The sequence below is a fragment of the Phyllobates terribilis genome, unplaced genomic scaffold (assembly GCF_046119375.1).
Source record: "Phyllobates terribilis strain yellow unplaced genomic scaffold, ASM4611937v1 Scaffold_7__3_contigs__length_470593459, whole genome shotgun sequence".
NCBI classification, from domain to species: Eukaryota; Metazoa; Chordata; class Amphibia; order Anura; family Dendrobatidae; genus Phyllobates; species Phyllobates terribilis.
In genome coordinates, this window is record NW_027362767.1 from 230,358,291 (window position 1) to 230,373,455 (window position 15,165).

A 15,165-nucleotide genomic window follows, 5' to 3' on the forward strand; every position below is an offset into this window, starting at 1 on the left:
TGTAATAAGAGCCTGAAACTTCTACTGCCCATTGTAATAAGACCCTGGCCCGTCTACTGCCCATTGTAATAAGAGCCTGAAACTTCTACTGCCCATTGTAATAAGAGCCTGCCCCTTCTACTGCCCATTGTAATAAGAGCCTGCCTCTTCTACTGCCCATTCTAACAAGAGCCTGCCCCTTCTACTGCCCATTCTAACAAGAGCCTGCCCCTTCTACTGCCCATTGTAAGAAGAACCTGCCCCTTCTACTGCCCATTGTAATAAGAGCCTGCCCCTTCTACTGCCCATTGTAATAAGAGCCTGCCCCTTCTACTGCCCATTGTAATAAGAGCCTGCCCCTTCTACTGCCCATTGTAATAAGAGCCTGCCCCTTCTACTGCCCATTATAATAAGAGCCTGCCACTTCTACTGCCCATTATAATAAGAGCCTGCCACTTCTACTGCCCATTGTAATAAGAACCTGCCCCTTCTACTGCCCATTGTAATAAGAACCTGAAACTTCTACTGCCCATTGTAATAAGAGCCTGCCCCTTCTACTGCCCATTGTAATAAGAGCCTGCCCCTTCTACTGCCCATTGTAATAAGAGCCTGCCCCTTCTACTGCCCATTGGAATAAGAGCCTGGCCCTTCTACTGCCCATTGGAATAAGAGCCTGGCCCTTCTACTGCCCATTGGAATAAGAGCCTGGCCCTTCTACTGCCCATTGTAATAAGAGCCTGGCCCTTCTACTGCCCATTGTAATAAGAGCCTGGCCCTTCTACTGCCCATTGTAATAAGAGCCTGGCCCTTCTACTGCCCATTGTAATAAGAGCCTGGCCCTTCTACTGCCCATTGTAATAAGAGCCTGGCCCTTCTACTGCCCATTGTAATAAGAGCCTGGCCCTTCTACTGCCCATTGTAATAAGAGCCTGCCCCTTCTACTGCCCATTGTAATAGAAGCCTGCCCCTTCTACTGCCCATTGTAATAAAAGCCTGCCCCTTATATTGCCCATTGTAATAAGAGCCTGCCCCTTCTACTGCCCGCTGTAAGAGCCTACCCCTTCTACTACTCATTGTAATAAGAACCTGCCACTTCTACTGCCCGCTGTGAGAGCCTGCCACTTCTACTGCCCATTGTAATAAGAACCTGCCCCTTCTACTGCCCGCTGTAAGAGCCTGCCACTTCTACTGCCCATTGTAATAAGAACCTGCCCCTTCTACTGCCCATTTTAATAAGAGCCTGCCCCTTCTACTGCCCGCTGTAAGAGCCTACCCCTTCTACTACTCATTGTAATAAGAACCTGCCACTTCTACTGCCCGCTGTGAGAACCTGCCCCTTCTACTGCCCATTGCAATAAGAACCTGCCCCTTCTACTGCCCATTGTAATAAGAACCTGACCCTTCTACTGCCCATTGGAATAAGAGCCTGGCCCTTCTACTGCCCATTGTAATAAGAGCCTGGCCCTTCTACTGCCCATTGTAATAAGAGCCTGGCCCTTCTACTGCCCATTGTAATAAGAGCCTGGCCCTTCTACTGCCCATTGTAATAAGAGCCTGGCCCTTCTACTGCCCATTGTAATAAGAGCCTGCCCCTTCTACTGCCCATTGTAATAAGAGCCTGGCCCTTCTACTGCCCATTGTAATAAGAGCCTGGCCCTTCTACTGCCCATTGTAATAAGAACCTGATTCTTCTACTGCCCATTGTAATAAGAGCCTGCCCCGTCTACTGCCCATTGTAATAAGACCCTGATTCTTCTACTGCCCATTGTAACAAGAACCTGCCCCTTCTACTGCCCATTGTAATAAGAGCCTGATTCCTCTACTGCCCATTGTAATAAGAGCCAGCCCCTTCTACTGCCCATTGTAATAAGAGCCAGCCCCTTCTACTGCCCATTCTAACAAGAGCCTGCCCCTTCTACTGCCCATTGTAATAAGAACCTGCCCCTTCTACTGCCCATTGTAATAAGAGCATGCCCCTTCTACTGCCCATTGTAATAAGAACCTGCCCCTTCTACTGCCCATTGTAATAAGAACCTGCCCCTTCTACTGCCCATTGTAATAAGAACCTGCCCCTTCTACTGCCCATTGTAATAAGAGTCTGGCCCTTCTACTGCCCATTGTAATAAAAGCCTGCCCCTTCTACTGCCCATTGTAATAAGAGCCTGATTCTTCTACGGCCCATTGTAATAAGAACCTGCCACTTCTACAGCCCATTGTAATAAGAGCTTGCCCCTTCTACTGCCCATTGTAATAAGAACCTGGCCCATCTACTGCCCATTGTAATAAGAGCCTGGCCCGTCTACTGCCCTTTGTAATAAGAGCCTGGTCCTTCTACTGCCCATTGTAATAAGAACCTGCCCCTTCTACTGCCCATTGTAACAAGAAGCAGCCCTTCTACTGCCCATTGTAATAAGAGCCTGATTCCTCTACTGCCCATTGTAATAAGAGCCAGCCCCTTCTACTGCCCATTCTAACAAGAGCCTGCCCCTTCTACTGCCCATTGTAATAAGAAACTGCCCCTTCTACTGCCCATTGTAATAAGAGCCTGGCCCTTCTACTGCCCATTGTAATAAAAGCCTGCCCCTTCTACTGCCCATTGTAATAAGAGCCTGCCACTTCTACTACCCATTGTAATAAGAACCTGATTCTTCTACTGCCCATTGTAATAAGACCCTGATTCTTCTACTGCCCATTGTAATAAGAACCTGCCCCTTCTACTGCCCATTGTAATAAGAACCTGTCCCTTCTACTGCCCATTGTAATAAGAACCTGCCCCTTCTACTGCCCATTGTAATAAGAGCCTGATTCTTCTACGGCCCATTGTAATAAGAACCTGCCACTTCTACAGCCCATTGTAATAAGAGCCTGCCCCTTCTACTGCCCATTGTAATAAGAACCTGGCCCATCTACTGCCCATTGTAATAAGAGCCTGGCCCGTCTACTGCCCATTGTAATAAGAGCCTGGCCCTTCTACTGCCCATTGTAATAAGAACCTGCCCCTTCTACTGCCCATTGTAACAAGAAGCAGCCCTTCTACTGCCCATTGTAATAAGAGCCTGATTCCTCTACTGCCCATTGTAATAAGAGCCAGCCCCTTCTACTGCCCATTCTAACAAGAGCCTGCCCCTTCCACTGCCCATTGTAATAAGAGAGACAGGAAACACTGAATCTTGAAGCACAAGACACAGACCATACTAACACCCGTAGGCTGGCCTGGTCAAAGGAATATATCAAGTGCTTAGTATATGGACCAATAGGGAATGGCAGACCATTCGGTAACACACATAGGGAAAAGAGAACCACCGAATGATAGGTCCAATCATACAAAGGATTATATAAATCACTTTATTAAGTAAAGGTAACAAGTGGCACTACATGCAAAGAGAGAGCCGCATTGTGGAGTTCAAAAAACATAGAATTACATCTCAGAATGAAGATTTACATAATAAGCTGCATAATACAAAATATGATGGTAATACAGCAGGTACAAATATTAGATCGTATTTGCTAGAAATCTAGTTAACATATAATGAGAGTCCCCTGAGAATCTCCTAAGAATCTAGGATAAAGAGCAGGTATATGATCAGCCAGTATGTATAGGAGTGCTATGTGCACTATAGTATTGGCCATATCTATATCCAACATACATATGCAGGCAGTACCAAAGGGGCAACATACAGTCAAATGGAGAAGAATATATAGCGTACCTGTGTCTACAGCAGCTAGTGTGAATGGCACTCCACGGCAAACCCCGACGCGCGTTTCGGACAACACGTCCTTCGTCAGGGGGTGACGAAGGACGTGTTGTCCTGACGAAGGACGTGTTGTCCGAAACGCGCGTCGGGGTTTGCCGTGGAGTGCCATTCACACTAGCTGCTGTAGACACAGGTACGCTATATATTCTTCTCCATTTGACTGTATGTTGCCCCTTTGGTACTGCCTGCATATGTATGTTGGATATAGATATGGCCAATACTATAGTGCACATAGCACTCCTATACATACTGGCTGATCATATACCTGCTCTTTATCCTAGATTCTTAGGAGATTCTCAGGGGACTCTCATTATATGTTAACTAGATTTCTAGCAAATACGATCTAATATTTGTACCTGCTGTATTACCATCATATTTTGTATTATGCAGCTTATAATGTAAATCTTCATTCTGAGATGTAATTCTATGTTTTTTGGACTCCACAATGCGGCTCTCTCTTTGCATGTAGTGCCACTTGTTACCTTTACTTAATAAAGTGATTTATATAATCCTTTGTATGATTGGACCTATCATTCGGTGGTTCTCTTTTCCCATTGTAATAAGAGCATGCCCCTTCTACTGCCCATTGTAATAAGAACCTGCCCCTTCTACTGCCCATTGTAATAAGAACCTGCCCCTTCTACTGCCCATTGTAATAAGAACCTGCCCCTTCTACTGCCCATTGTAATAAGAACCTGAAACTTCTACTGCCCATTGTAATAAGAGCCTGCCCCTTCTACTGCCCATTGTAATAAGAGCCTGCCCCTTCTACTGCCCATTGTAATAAGAGCATGCCCCTTCTACAGCCCGCTGTGAGAGCCTGCCACTTCTACTGCCCATTGTAATAAGAACCTGCCCCTTCTACTGCCCGCTGTAAGAGCCTGCCACTTCTACTGCCCATTGTAATAAGAGCCTGCCCCTTCTACTACTCATTGTAATAAGAACCTGCCACTTCTACTGCCCATTGTAATAAGAACCTGCCCCTTCTACTGCCCGCTGTGAGAGCCTGCCACTTCTACTGCCCATTGTAATAAGAACCTGCCCCTTCTACTGCCCACTGTAAGAGCCTGCCACTTCTACTGCCCATTGTAATAAGAACCTGCCCCTTCTACTGCCCATTTTAATAAGAGCCTGCCCCTTCTACTGCCCGCTGTAAGAGCCTACCCCTTCTACTACTCATTGTAAGAAGAACCTGACCCTTCTACTGCCCATTGTAATAAGAGCCTGATTCTTCTACGGCCCATTGTAATAAGAACCTTCCACTTCTACAGCCCATTGTAATAAGAGCCTGCCCCTTCTACTGCCCATTGTAATAAGAGCCTGGCCCTTCTACTGCCCATTGTAATAAGAGCCTGATTCCTCTACTGCCCATTGTAATAAGAGCCTGCCCCTTCTACTGCCCATTCTAACAAGAGCCAGCCCCTTATACTGCCCATTGTAATAAGAACCTGCCCCTTCTACTGCCCATTGTAATAAGAGCCTGCCCCTTTTACTGCCCATTGTAATAAGAGCCTGGCCCTTCTGCTGCCCATTGTAATAAGAGCCTGGCCCTTCTACTGCCCATTGTAATAAGAGCCAGCCCCTTCTACTGCCCATTGTAATAAGAACCTGCCACTTCTACTGCCCGCTGTGAGAGCCTGCCACTTCTACTGCCCATTGTAATAAGAACCTGCCCCTTCTACTGCCCGCTGTAAGAGCCTGCCACTTCTACTGCCCATTGTAATAAGAGCCTGCCCCTTCTACTGCCCATTGTAATAAGAGTCTTGCCCTTCTACTGCCCATTGTAATAAGAGCCTGAAACTTCTACTGCCCATTGTAATAAGAGCCTGGCCCTTCTACTGCCCATTCTAATAAGAGCCTGCCCCTTCTACTGCCCATTGTAATAAGAGCCTGGCCCGTCTACTACCCATTGTAATAAGAGCCTGGCCCGTCTACTGCCCATTGTAATAAGAGCCTGATTCTTCTACTGCCTATTGTAATAAGAGCCTGGCCCTTCTACTGCCCATTGTAATAAGAGCCAGCCCCTTCTACTGCCCATTCTAATAAGAGCCTGGCCCTTCTACTGCCCATTCTAATAAGAACCTGCCCCTTCTACTGCCCATTGTAATACGAGCCTGCCCCTTCTACTGCCCATTGTAATAAGAGCCTGATTCTTCTACTGCCCATTGTAATAAGAACCTGCCCCTTCTACTGCCCATTGTAATAAGAGCCTGATTCTTTTACTGCCCATTGTAATAAGAACCTGCCCCTTCTACTGCCCATTGTAATAAGAACCTGCCCCTTCTACTGCCCATTGTAATAAGAACCTGCCACTTCTACTGCCCATTGTAATAAGAGCCTGATTCTTCTACTGCCCATTGTAATAAGAGCCTGCCCCTTCTACTGCCCATTGTAATAAGAACCTGCTCATTCTACTGCCCATTGTAATAAGAGCCTGCCCATTCTACTGCCCATTGTAATAAGAGGTGCCCATTCTACTGCCCATTGTAATAAGAGCCTGGCCCTTCTACTGCCCATTGTAATAAGAGCCGGCCCCTTCTAATGCCCATTGTAATAAGAACCTGATTCTTCTACTGACCATTGTAATAAGAGCCTGATTCCTCTACTGACCATTGTAATAAGAGCCTGCCCCTTCTACTGCCCACTGTAATAAGAGCCTGGCCCTTCTACTGCCCATTGTAATAACAGTCTGGCCCTTCTACTGCCCATTGTAATAAGAGCCTGATTCTTCTACTGCCCATTGTAATAAGAGCCTGCCCCTTCTACTGCCCATTGTAATAAGAGCCTGCCCATTCTACTGCCCATTGTAATAAGAGCCTGCCCCTTCTACTGCCCATTGTAATAAGAGCCTGTCCCTTCTACTGCCCATTGTAATAAGAGCCTGCCCCTTCTACTGCCCATTGTAATAAGAGCCTGCCCCTTCTACTGCCCATTGTAATAAGAGCCTGCCCATTCTACTGCCCATTGTAATAAGAACCTGCCCCTTCTACTGCCCATTGTAATAAGAGCCTGCCCCTTCTACTGCCCATTGTAATAAGAGCCTGATTCTTCTACTGCCCATTGTAATAAGAGCCTGCCCCTTCTACTGCCCATTGTAATAAGAGCCTGCCCCTTCTACTGCCCATTGTAATAAGAGCCTGCCCCTTCTACTGCCCATTGTAATAAGAGCCGGCCCCTTCTACTGCCCATTGTAATAAGAGCCGGCCCCTTCTACTGCCCATTGTAATAAGAGCCTGATTCTTCTACTGCCCATTGTAATAAGAGCCTGCCCCTTCTACTGCCCATTGTAATAAGAGCCTGCCCCTTCTACTGCCCATTGTAATAAGAGCCTGCCCCTTCTACTGCCCATTGTAATAAGAGCCTGCCCCTTCTACTGCCCATTGTAATAAGAGCCGGCCCCTTCTACTGCCCATTGTAATAAGAGCCTGATTCTTCTACTGCCCATTGTAATAAGAGCCAGCCCCTTCTACTGCCCATTGTAATAAGAGCCTGATTCCTCTACTGCCCATTGTAATAAGAGCCTGCCCCTTCTACTGCCCATTGTAATAAGAGCCTGATTCTTCTACTGCCCATTGTAATAAGAGCCTGCCCCTTCTACTGCCCATTGTAATAAGAGCCTGCCCCTTCTACTGGCCATTGTAATAAGAGCCTGGCCCTTCTACTGCCCATTGTAATAAAAGCCTGCCCCTTCTACTGCCCATTGTAATAAGAGCCTTCCCCTTATACTGCCCATTGTAATAAGAGCCTGCCCCTTACTGTCCTTTGTTAAAGCCTGCCCTTTATACTGCTACATACCTCTTGAAATTTGATCATCCCAATCAACATGCCTTCGATACCAAGCAATACAGAACATGTCTTTATCACAAATAAAGCTGACGGTATGTTTACTGTCATTCACAACTCTATCACCTACGAGGTTATTAATACTAAGAGAGTCAGGATATTGGGCAAGTTCATCCCAATTTTGCCCAGTCATCTAAAGTAGCTGCAAAACTGTTTCATAGGGTTTGATCTGAGTCCCATGTCTCTATTCACATCTTATCTGGACATCATCGTTAAGAACTAATGTTCCAGGATGTCAATGAGTTTAAGTCTGTTTAAAGGGAGTCTATCAGCACAATATGACTGCTCAAACCAAGCACAGGGGATGAGTGCGCCGTTGGCATGGCCGAGCCTGTAAAGCCAGAGAGGTCAATCAAGGATGAGAAGAAAGGAGATGGATGCAAAACAAGTATTTCCGCCCTTCTCTTTCTTGACTTACAGCTCTGGCTTTATGGGCTTGTCCACACCGAGGGTGCACAGAGTACCTGTGCTTGGTTTGAACAGTCATTCTTTGTTAACAAACTCCCTTTAAAAGGCCATTTACACCTATGCACCCATTTCTTTTTCCAATAAATATGAAGAAACTTTTTAATTAGAAGTATTAGTACTTTTTATTTTAAGTAAAGTATTCTACAGTCCTGATTCTACAGCTCCTATGCATGCAGTCTTTATTTCTTCATGGCAACAGCGAGCAAACAAAATTCTATGTAGTGCAATGAAATCTCATGCATGCAAAAAATTGGTAGCGGAAATTGACCAGATCTGCGGATCTGAATTCTGCACTAGGTCAATTCATGCTGAGGGTAGCACTTTTCGCAATGCAAAGTCAATGCAATCTGCGGCGGTTTTGGCCAGTGCACATTTTGCTTGCTGCTCATTATATCCTACTGCTTCTTTCTTAGGTGGAGAGGAATGGACAGTAGCTTGCTAGCTAGCACTCATCCCTGGTGTTTTCTCGAGTGGATGTACAGTTATATGAAAAAGTTTGGGCACCCCTATTAATCTTAAGCTTAATGTTTTATAAAAATTGGTGTTTTTGCAACAGATATTTCAGTTTGATATATGTAATAACTGTTGGACACAGTGATGTTTCTGCCTTGAAATGAGGTTTATTGTACAAACAGAAAATGTGCAATCTGCATTCAAACTAAATTTGACAGGTGCATAAGTATGGGCACCCTTATCATTTTCTTGTTTAAAATACTCCTACCTACTTTTTACTGACTTAGTAAAGCACTTTTTTTGGTTTTGTAACCTCATTGAGCTTTGAACTTCTTAGCCAGGTGTATGCAATCATGAGAAAAGCTACTTAAAGTGGCCACTTGCAAGTTGTTCTCCTGTTTGAATATCCTCTGAAGAGTGGCATCATGGGCTCCTCAAAACAACTGTCAAATGATCTGAAAACAAAGATTATTCAACATAGTTGTTCAGGGGAAGGATACAAAAAGCGGTCTCAGAGATTTAACCTGTCAGTTTCCACTGTGAGGAACATAGTAAGGAAATGGAAGAACACAGGGACAGTTCTTGTTAAGGCAAGAAGTGGCAGGCCGAGAAAAACATCAGCAAGGCAGAGAAGAAGAATGGTGAGATCAGTCAAGGACAATCCTCAGACCACCTCCAGAGAGCTGCAGCATCAACTTGCTGCAGATGGTGTCACTGTGCATCGGTCAACTATACAACGCACTTTGCACAAGGAGAAGCTGTATGGAAGAGTCATGCGAAAGAAGCCGTTTCTGCAAGCACGCCACAGAGTCGGCTGAGGTATGCAAAAGCACATTTGGAGAAGCCAATTTCTTTTTGGAAGAAGGTCCTGTGGACTGATGAAACCAAGATTGAGTTGTTTGGTCATACAAAAAGGCGTTATGCATGGCGGCAAAAAAACACAGCATTCCAAGAAAAACACTTGCTACCCACAGTAAAATTTGGTGGAGGTTCCATCATGCTTTGGGGCTGTGTGGCCAATGCCGGCACCGGGAATCTTGTTAAAGTTGAGGGACGCATGGATTCCACTCAGTATCAGCAGATTCTTGACAATAATGTTCAAGAATCAGTGACAAAGTTGAAGTTACACAGGGGATGGATCTTTCAGCAAGACAATGATCCAAAACACCGCTCCAAATCTACTCAGGCACTCATGCAGAGGAACAATTACAATGTTCTGGAATGGCCATCCCAGTCCCCAGACCTGAATATCATTGAACATCTGCGGGATCATTTGAAGAGGGCTGTCCATGCTCGGTGACCATCAAACTTTACTGAACTGGAATTGTTTTGTAAAGAGGAATGGTCAAAAATACCTTCATCCAGGATCCAGGAAATCATTAAAAGCTACAGGAAGCGACTAGAGGTTGTTATTTTTGCAAAAGGAGGATCTACTAAATATTAATGTCACTTTTCTGGTGAGGTGCCCATACTTATGCACCTGTCAAATTTTGTTTGAATGCAGATTGCACATTTTCTGTTAGTACAATAAACCTCATTTCAAGGCAGAAACATTACTGTGTCCAACAGTTATTACATATATCAAACTGAAATAGCTGCTGCAAAAACACCAATTTTTATAAAACATTAAGCTTAAGATTAATAGGGGTGCCCAAACTTTTTCATATGACTGTATGTGTTATAGGTATTTCAATATTGCATTGCTGCTTACAGTATTGGTCTAAATCAGGAAGCATTTCCACTTTGAAAATTGCACAGTTCTGAGAACATAATATAAAGAAATAGGATTCTGGTTCGGAAGTTTCCCATTCATTTCCACTAATCACTACGTGTAGCTTCAATCACAGCCCGTACGTGCCAGGGAATATCAGGTAGTTATGATATCTATCTGTAACACCATAGATCACCTCTCATGACTCTAGTATGCTGATTTTTCTATATCTAGCTTTGCAGACTCACCGGAATTTGGTGTAGTTGGGGAGCTGGTCTGGTTATTCTGTACAGCGGCTGCCACTGCATGAGCTGCGTTCACGGCCGTCTTCGCTGCGTACAGGTTTGCCTCTTCTTGAAACTTGCCGATGTTTTTCTTGTACCTGATTCGCTTATTTCCGAACCAGTTGGATACCTAGAGACGGGAGAGAAGACCATTAAATACCACTGGGATTGTAACACCGTTTTATACTACAATGGAGGCAGCAATTCTTATACTTATGTTTCAGTAAAGATTTAGATCGCGGGAATAATAGAAAAAAAGTACAACTGATGTAAAAGTATCTAAATGTAGCAATGCTGGAACAAGTCAGGAGTCTTCTGAGGGCAGAAGATGTGAAGTCTAACAAAGGAAATCGGTTATCAGGTTTTTGAATAATGTAGAGACAGAGTCCCCGATTCCAGCGATGTGTCATTTACTAGGCTGTTTGCTGTAGTTTTGATAATCTCCTAGGGATAAAATCATCGTTTTAGCACTAGAAGACTAGTAAACCTGCTGCCATGTAGTCCTCCATATTCATGAGTGTCCACCACTATCCTTTTTGGAAAAGTAACATAATAATTATTACCTTCCCAAAAGGTCGATACTATACATTACTGATCACCAGAAGAAGGTCGATCGGGCCTTACTTAAAGGGAATCTGTCAGCAGGTTTTTACTGTGTAATCTGAGGACAGCATGAGGTAGGGGTTAAACCACAGAATATAGTGATGTCTCAATTATCAGGCTGTGTGCTGTTGTTTACTTAGTGTGAAGGTTTTATCACCAGGACATTACCATTGCTGTGACTAGCTGGCAGGCAAGCAGTCATGTGACCACGCCCCTTCCTGGGATAAGCAGCTCACTGTCAATAGACTATAGAGCCTGGTGTGGGCAGGGTTAGCTTTCCGAGCTCCGCTTCATCCTACATCTAATAACTCCGACTGTGTCACAACTGCTGCACCCAACAAACTAACTGATTTATCGTTGGGTTCAGGGTCTCTGTCTCTACATCATGCTGCTCGCAGATGAGGTAGCAAAAACCTGCTGACAGATTCCCTTTAAGGGCACTGCGGAATATGACGGCGCTATATAAGCAATGCATAATAATAAATAACTACTAGTTACAAACTAAAAGAGCTGCACTACTCGTCCATAATGTATATGTGAGCATGCACCGTGATACTGAAATCTTCTTCCCTGAGATTTTAAGACTGTGTAGTGTAAAGTCCCCTCATACACTTTCTGTCACACCAATTCCTCCATACACAGGAGCGCTCCTGTGTTCTATGAGAGAGTCGCTGCCAGAATTCTCTGACAGTGGCTTATCTTTCAGTGAACAAAAGGATCAACATCCTGAAATTGGATAGGCTGGATCCTTTTGTCCCCCTGATATCATCTATCAGGGAACAGTCGGGAGACCCCCCCATACACATTAGACTGTTGGTGGGAAAACCCATCAGTTCTGGCAACGTTAGTCTAATGTGTATTGAGGCTTTAAGTTTGCACTGTCTAAAAATTATCCAACAATGATGAATTGTCTCTAGACTGCGACATGTACATCATGGCACGATTTTCTTTTCTCTGCTATATGAAGATAAATCCATGTATGCCGCTGTATGAACGTATGGAGGAACACAAGGGCCTAATAGACGTATGAGCCATAATTAGGTTGTGTGCATGAGCCCCTTTATTTCTATTCCCAACATATATGACTTTGGAGCATTTGATAATTGTGTAAATGCTCTTTTTTTTTTTTTGTTATATATAAAATGCAGGATTAATATTTCTACAGCACCAGACTTTCCACGGTGACCCTGAGTTCATCCCTCATTCGTAGCGTTTTCCCCAGCTGATACTTGGCGGTACATTTTATACATTCTGCTTACCATTAACCTGCCAGCCAGCAGGGCAATAATACATTAATGAAGGCGGGTGGATAATTATTGTAAAAAAAAAAAAAATCAAATTACTGCTTTATTAACAGCTTTAGAAGTGAGCAAATCTCTGGCGTATGCAGACGAGGGACAATTCACCGGTCTCAACAATAGCCATGTCTAATAAAGGCTTTCTTGTATCCGCTGCCGCCCTCCAACCCCTGACCCCCCTCCTTCCCGTTACATTTTAATATCTTCGGAGCCTTGGGAGGCCTCGGGGTGCTGGATATTCTTGACGTGGTATAGGAATCCATCCCAGCTTCTTCAATGCTTCTTAATCTTTAATATCAAGGCAATTAAAATTAATGACTGCCACTGTGGGCAGTGTTTCCCTGACATGCATTGTTTGATGGCATTACCTTGAGGTTAAACTAACGAGCAAGGTTTAATTGGAAGCAGTGAAAAAGAGAGCCGCTCATACGTTATGTATAACTTGTATGGAAAGTACCGGTAAGTATCGGCGACTGGTTACGACGTTTGCAAAATTCACGCCAACAAGCGTTTACGGTAACGTCGCTGTCCGTTTTTACATTGCCAATGGCGAAGAGTCTTTGCTGACTATTGCCGGAGTGTGGCAGGATTTAGTATAGGAACGACCAGAGTAGAAAAAAAAAGAAAAGGCCGATTTTAGTTTCCGCTAAAGATTACGTTAAGTCTTTTCTTAAACTTTCTTTTAATTTTTATTTCACAAATCAATAGTACACATGAAAATAAGAAACTAGAGGAATCTGCTTCTTTCTCCTCCTGGACTGATTGATCTCTCACTCTCAATTCAGTGATGAAATCTGTAATCAGATGATCACATTACTGAGAGAGGAGAGGACAGCTGGTGCTTATAACATTCTATGGAGGGGGAGAATTTTATAGACACCACCTGCCATCTCATATCTTAGTAATGGCTAAATCTATATTCACTTTAGACAGGTTTTACCTGTGAAGTGAGAATTCAGTCCAGGGAGAGAAAGAAGTGGATTTCTCTGATAAGATATATTATAAAGTTGCTTATTTTCATGTGCACTATGGATGGAAAAAATCATGAAATGAAAGCGACGATTACTCTTTAATCCATCTGTCAACCAAGCTTATTTATAGGGGTGGCTATGTCTGTAAAAAAAAGAAAACATTCACAATCCTTTCACTTTGCATGTGGCAGCCTAATTCACCCGGCAGAGGTCAAGTGAATCCTTTTGGCCGTCATACGCTGGTGTGGAAAAATGTGGTAGATTGTGCTGTTCTATGCAAGGGCATCTGTTAAAAAACCCCATAAAGCGCAGTATACGCAGGCGGTATCCATCGGGGAAACCTCCCGACTTCTACCTCTGAAAGACGCTGCAAGTCTATGTAATTATGTAGGATTCCCTGCACTCAGGGTGGGGTGTCGCCGAGACCCTAGCAGTGCATATGAAGGGGATTTATTAAAGGAACGTACCCGAATACATAGCTCTTAGACTTAGACAGTGTAAACCTACGTAGCACTTTTTGCTTTTTATAGTGGCTCCTGTTCTTGGATATATTTGAAGCCTCTTTGGACTAGTCTAGACCACCTATTTGTTGGTTTACTTTGTGCAAGAAATATGTGCTAAATTGTGGCGCATTTTGTTGGCGCATAGTGTTGGTCCTTAAATCGCGTTTCCCTTTTCGTAAAAAGTGTCTAACATAATTAAATGGTTCAAATCAAATCGTGAAAGGTAATTTTTTTGGGCACAAATTACATCACTAGCTTGATAAATAATAGGTCCTTGTATCTGTAGTAACAGGAGGATGTGTCTATATGAACTAGAGGTAGAGGAACATTCATACACCTAATGGTGGAACAATTCCTTACTGGGTCCTCATTCCGGGCACTGAGGTGGTCCCCGGGGTATCCTGCTGCAGGCAGACCAAGCATTGCTATGGCCAATAGTGTGGGATCTGAAGCAAGGGACCCCCTTCTTAGACGTCCATATCCCCTACTATATAAGCAGGGGCCGTAACAATGTGGCAGTTCTCCTGAAATGATGCCTTATGTAGTAAATGACTTTCGAGTGAATTCCCCTCTGGTAAAGGTGTGTTTGGGCGAGTTTGGTCTAATGGGTATGTGCAGACTGAGGGGCCGATTCATGAAGAAAAGCCTTAATGAGAAGCGTACAGGAATAAGATGTGTCAAGTTCATTAAGAGGTGCACACCACTTACAGGGGTTATCCAGGTCTAGTTTCTTTTTTACCATGGGCCTAAGAACGATCAGGCAGGTAGTTGCTACCTACCTGCCTGTTGTGCCCGGCGCTGATCTCTGCTGGCACAGACCGGTCCTGCCTGTGATCCAGCGGCTTCCGCTGACGTCACGTCGGCAGGGCAGCGGCTTTTCATCCGCTCTGCTCCGTTGATGGGGAGTGACTGCCAATATCATGCTGACTGAGCAACCCGGAAGAAGAGGAGCTGCTCTGACATGGACAGCAGAATTGCCGGCAGGAGCGGTCAGTGACCACTCTATGCCGGCGCTATGTAGATCAGGCAGGTAGGTTCTCCTATTGGCAACATCCTGCCTGTTAGTTTTTAGGCCCATAGTAAAAAAAAATAAATAAAAAAATAAAAAATAGTCCTGGGCGTCTTCTAAATGTCATTTGCCTTGCCAGAACTGCTACTCCAGTCATAGACAGGAGTAGCATTTCTAGAGTGAGAAATAACAGCACTTTTGATAAATTTGATGGGCAGCCATAGCCATGGCCATGCTCCATTCTTCCTCCTTCCAGCTCCGGCCATTTTGGCGGAGCTCCTTTTAATC

The 15,165-nt window shown here is 44.4% G+C and overlaps 1 protein-coding gene across 2 annotated transcripts in view; it reads right to left on the reverse strand.

The window, feature by feature from the left end:
• Positions 1-15,165, reverse strand: part of PBX3 (PBX homeobox 3) — a 251,252-nt gene that overhangs the window by 19,918 nt on the left and 216,169 nt on the right. For both annotated transcript variants that reach the window (XM_073639783.1, XM_073639784.1), the window contains exon 6: positions 10,458-10,623. In XM_073639783.1, the coding sequence (XP_073495884.1) occupies positions 10,458-10,623 (166 nt within the window). The remainder of the gene's footprint in view (positions 1-10,457; positions 10,624-15,165) is intronic.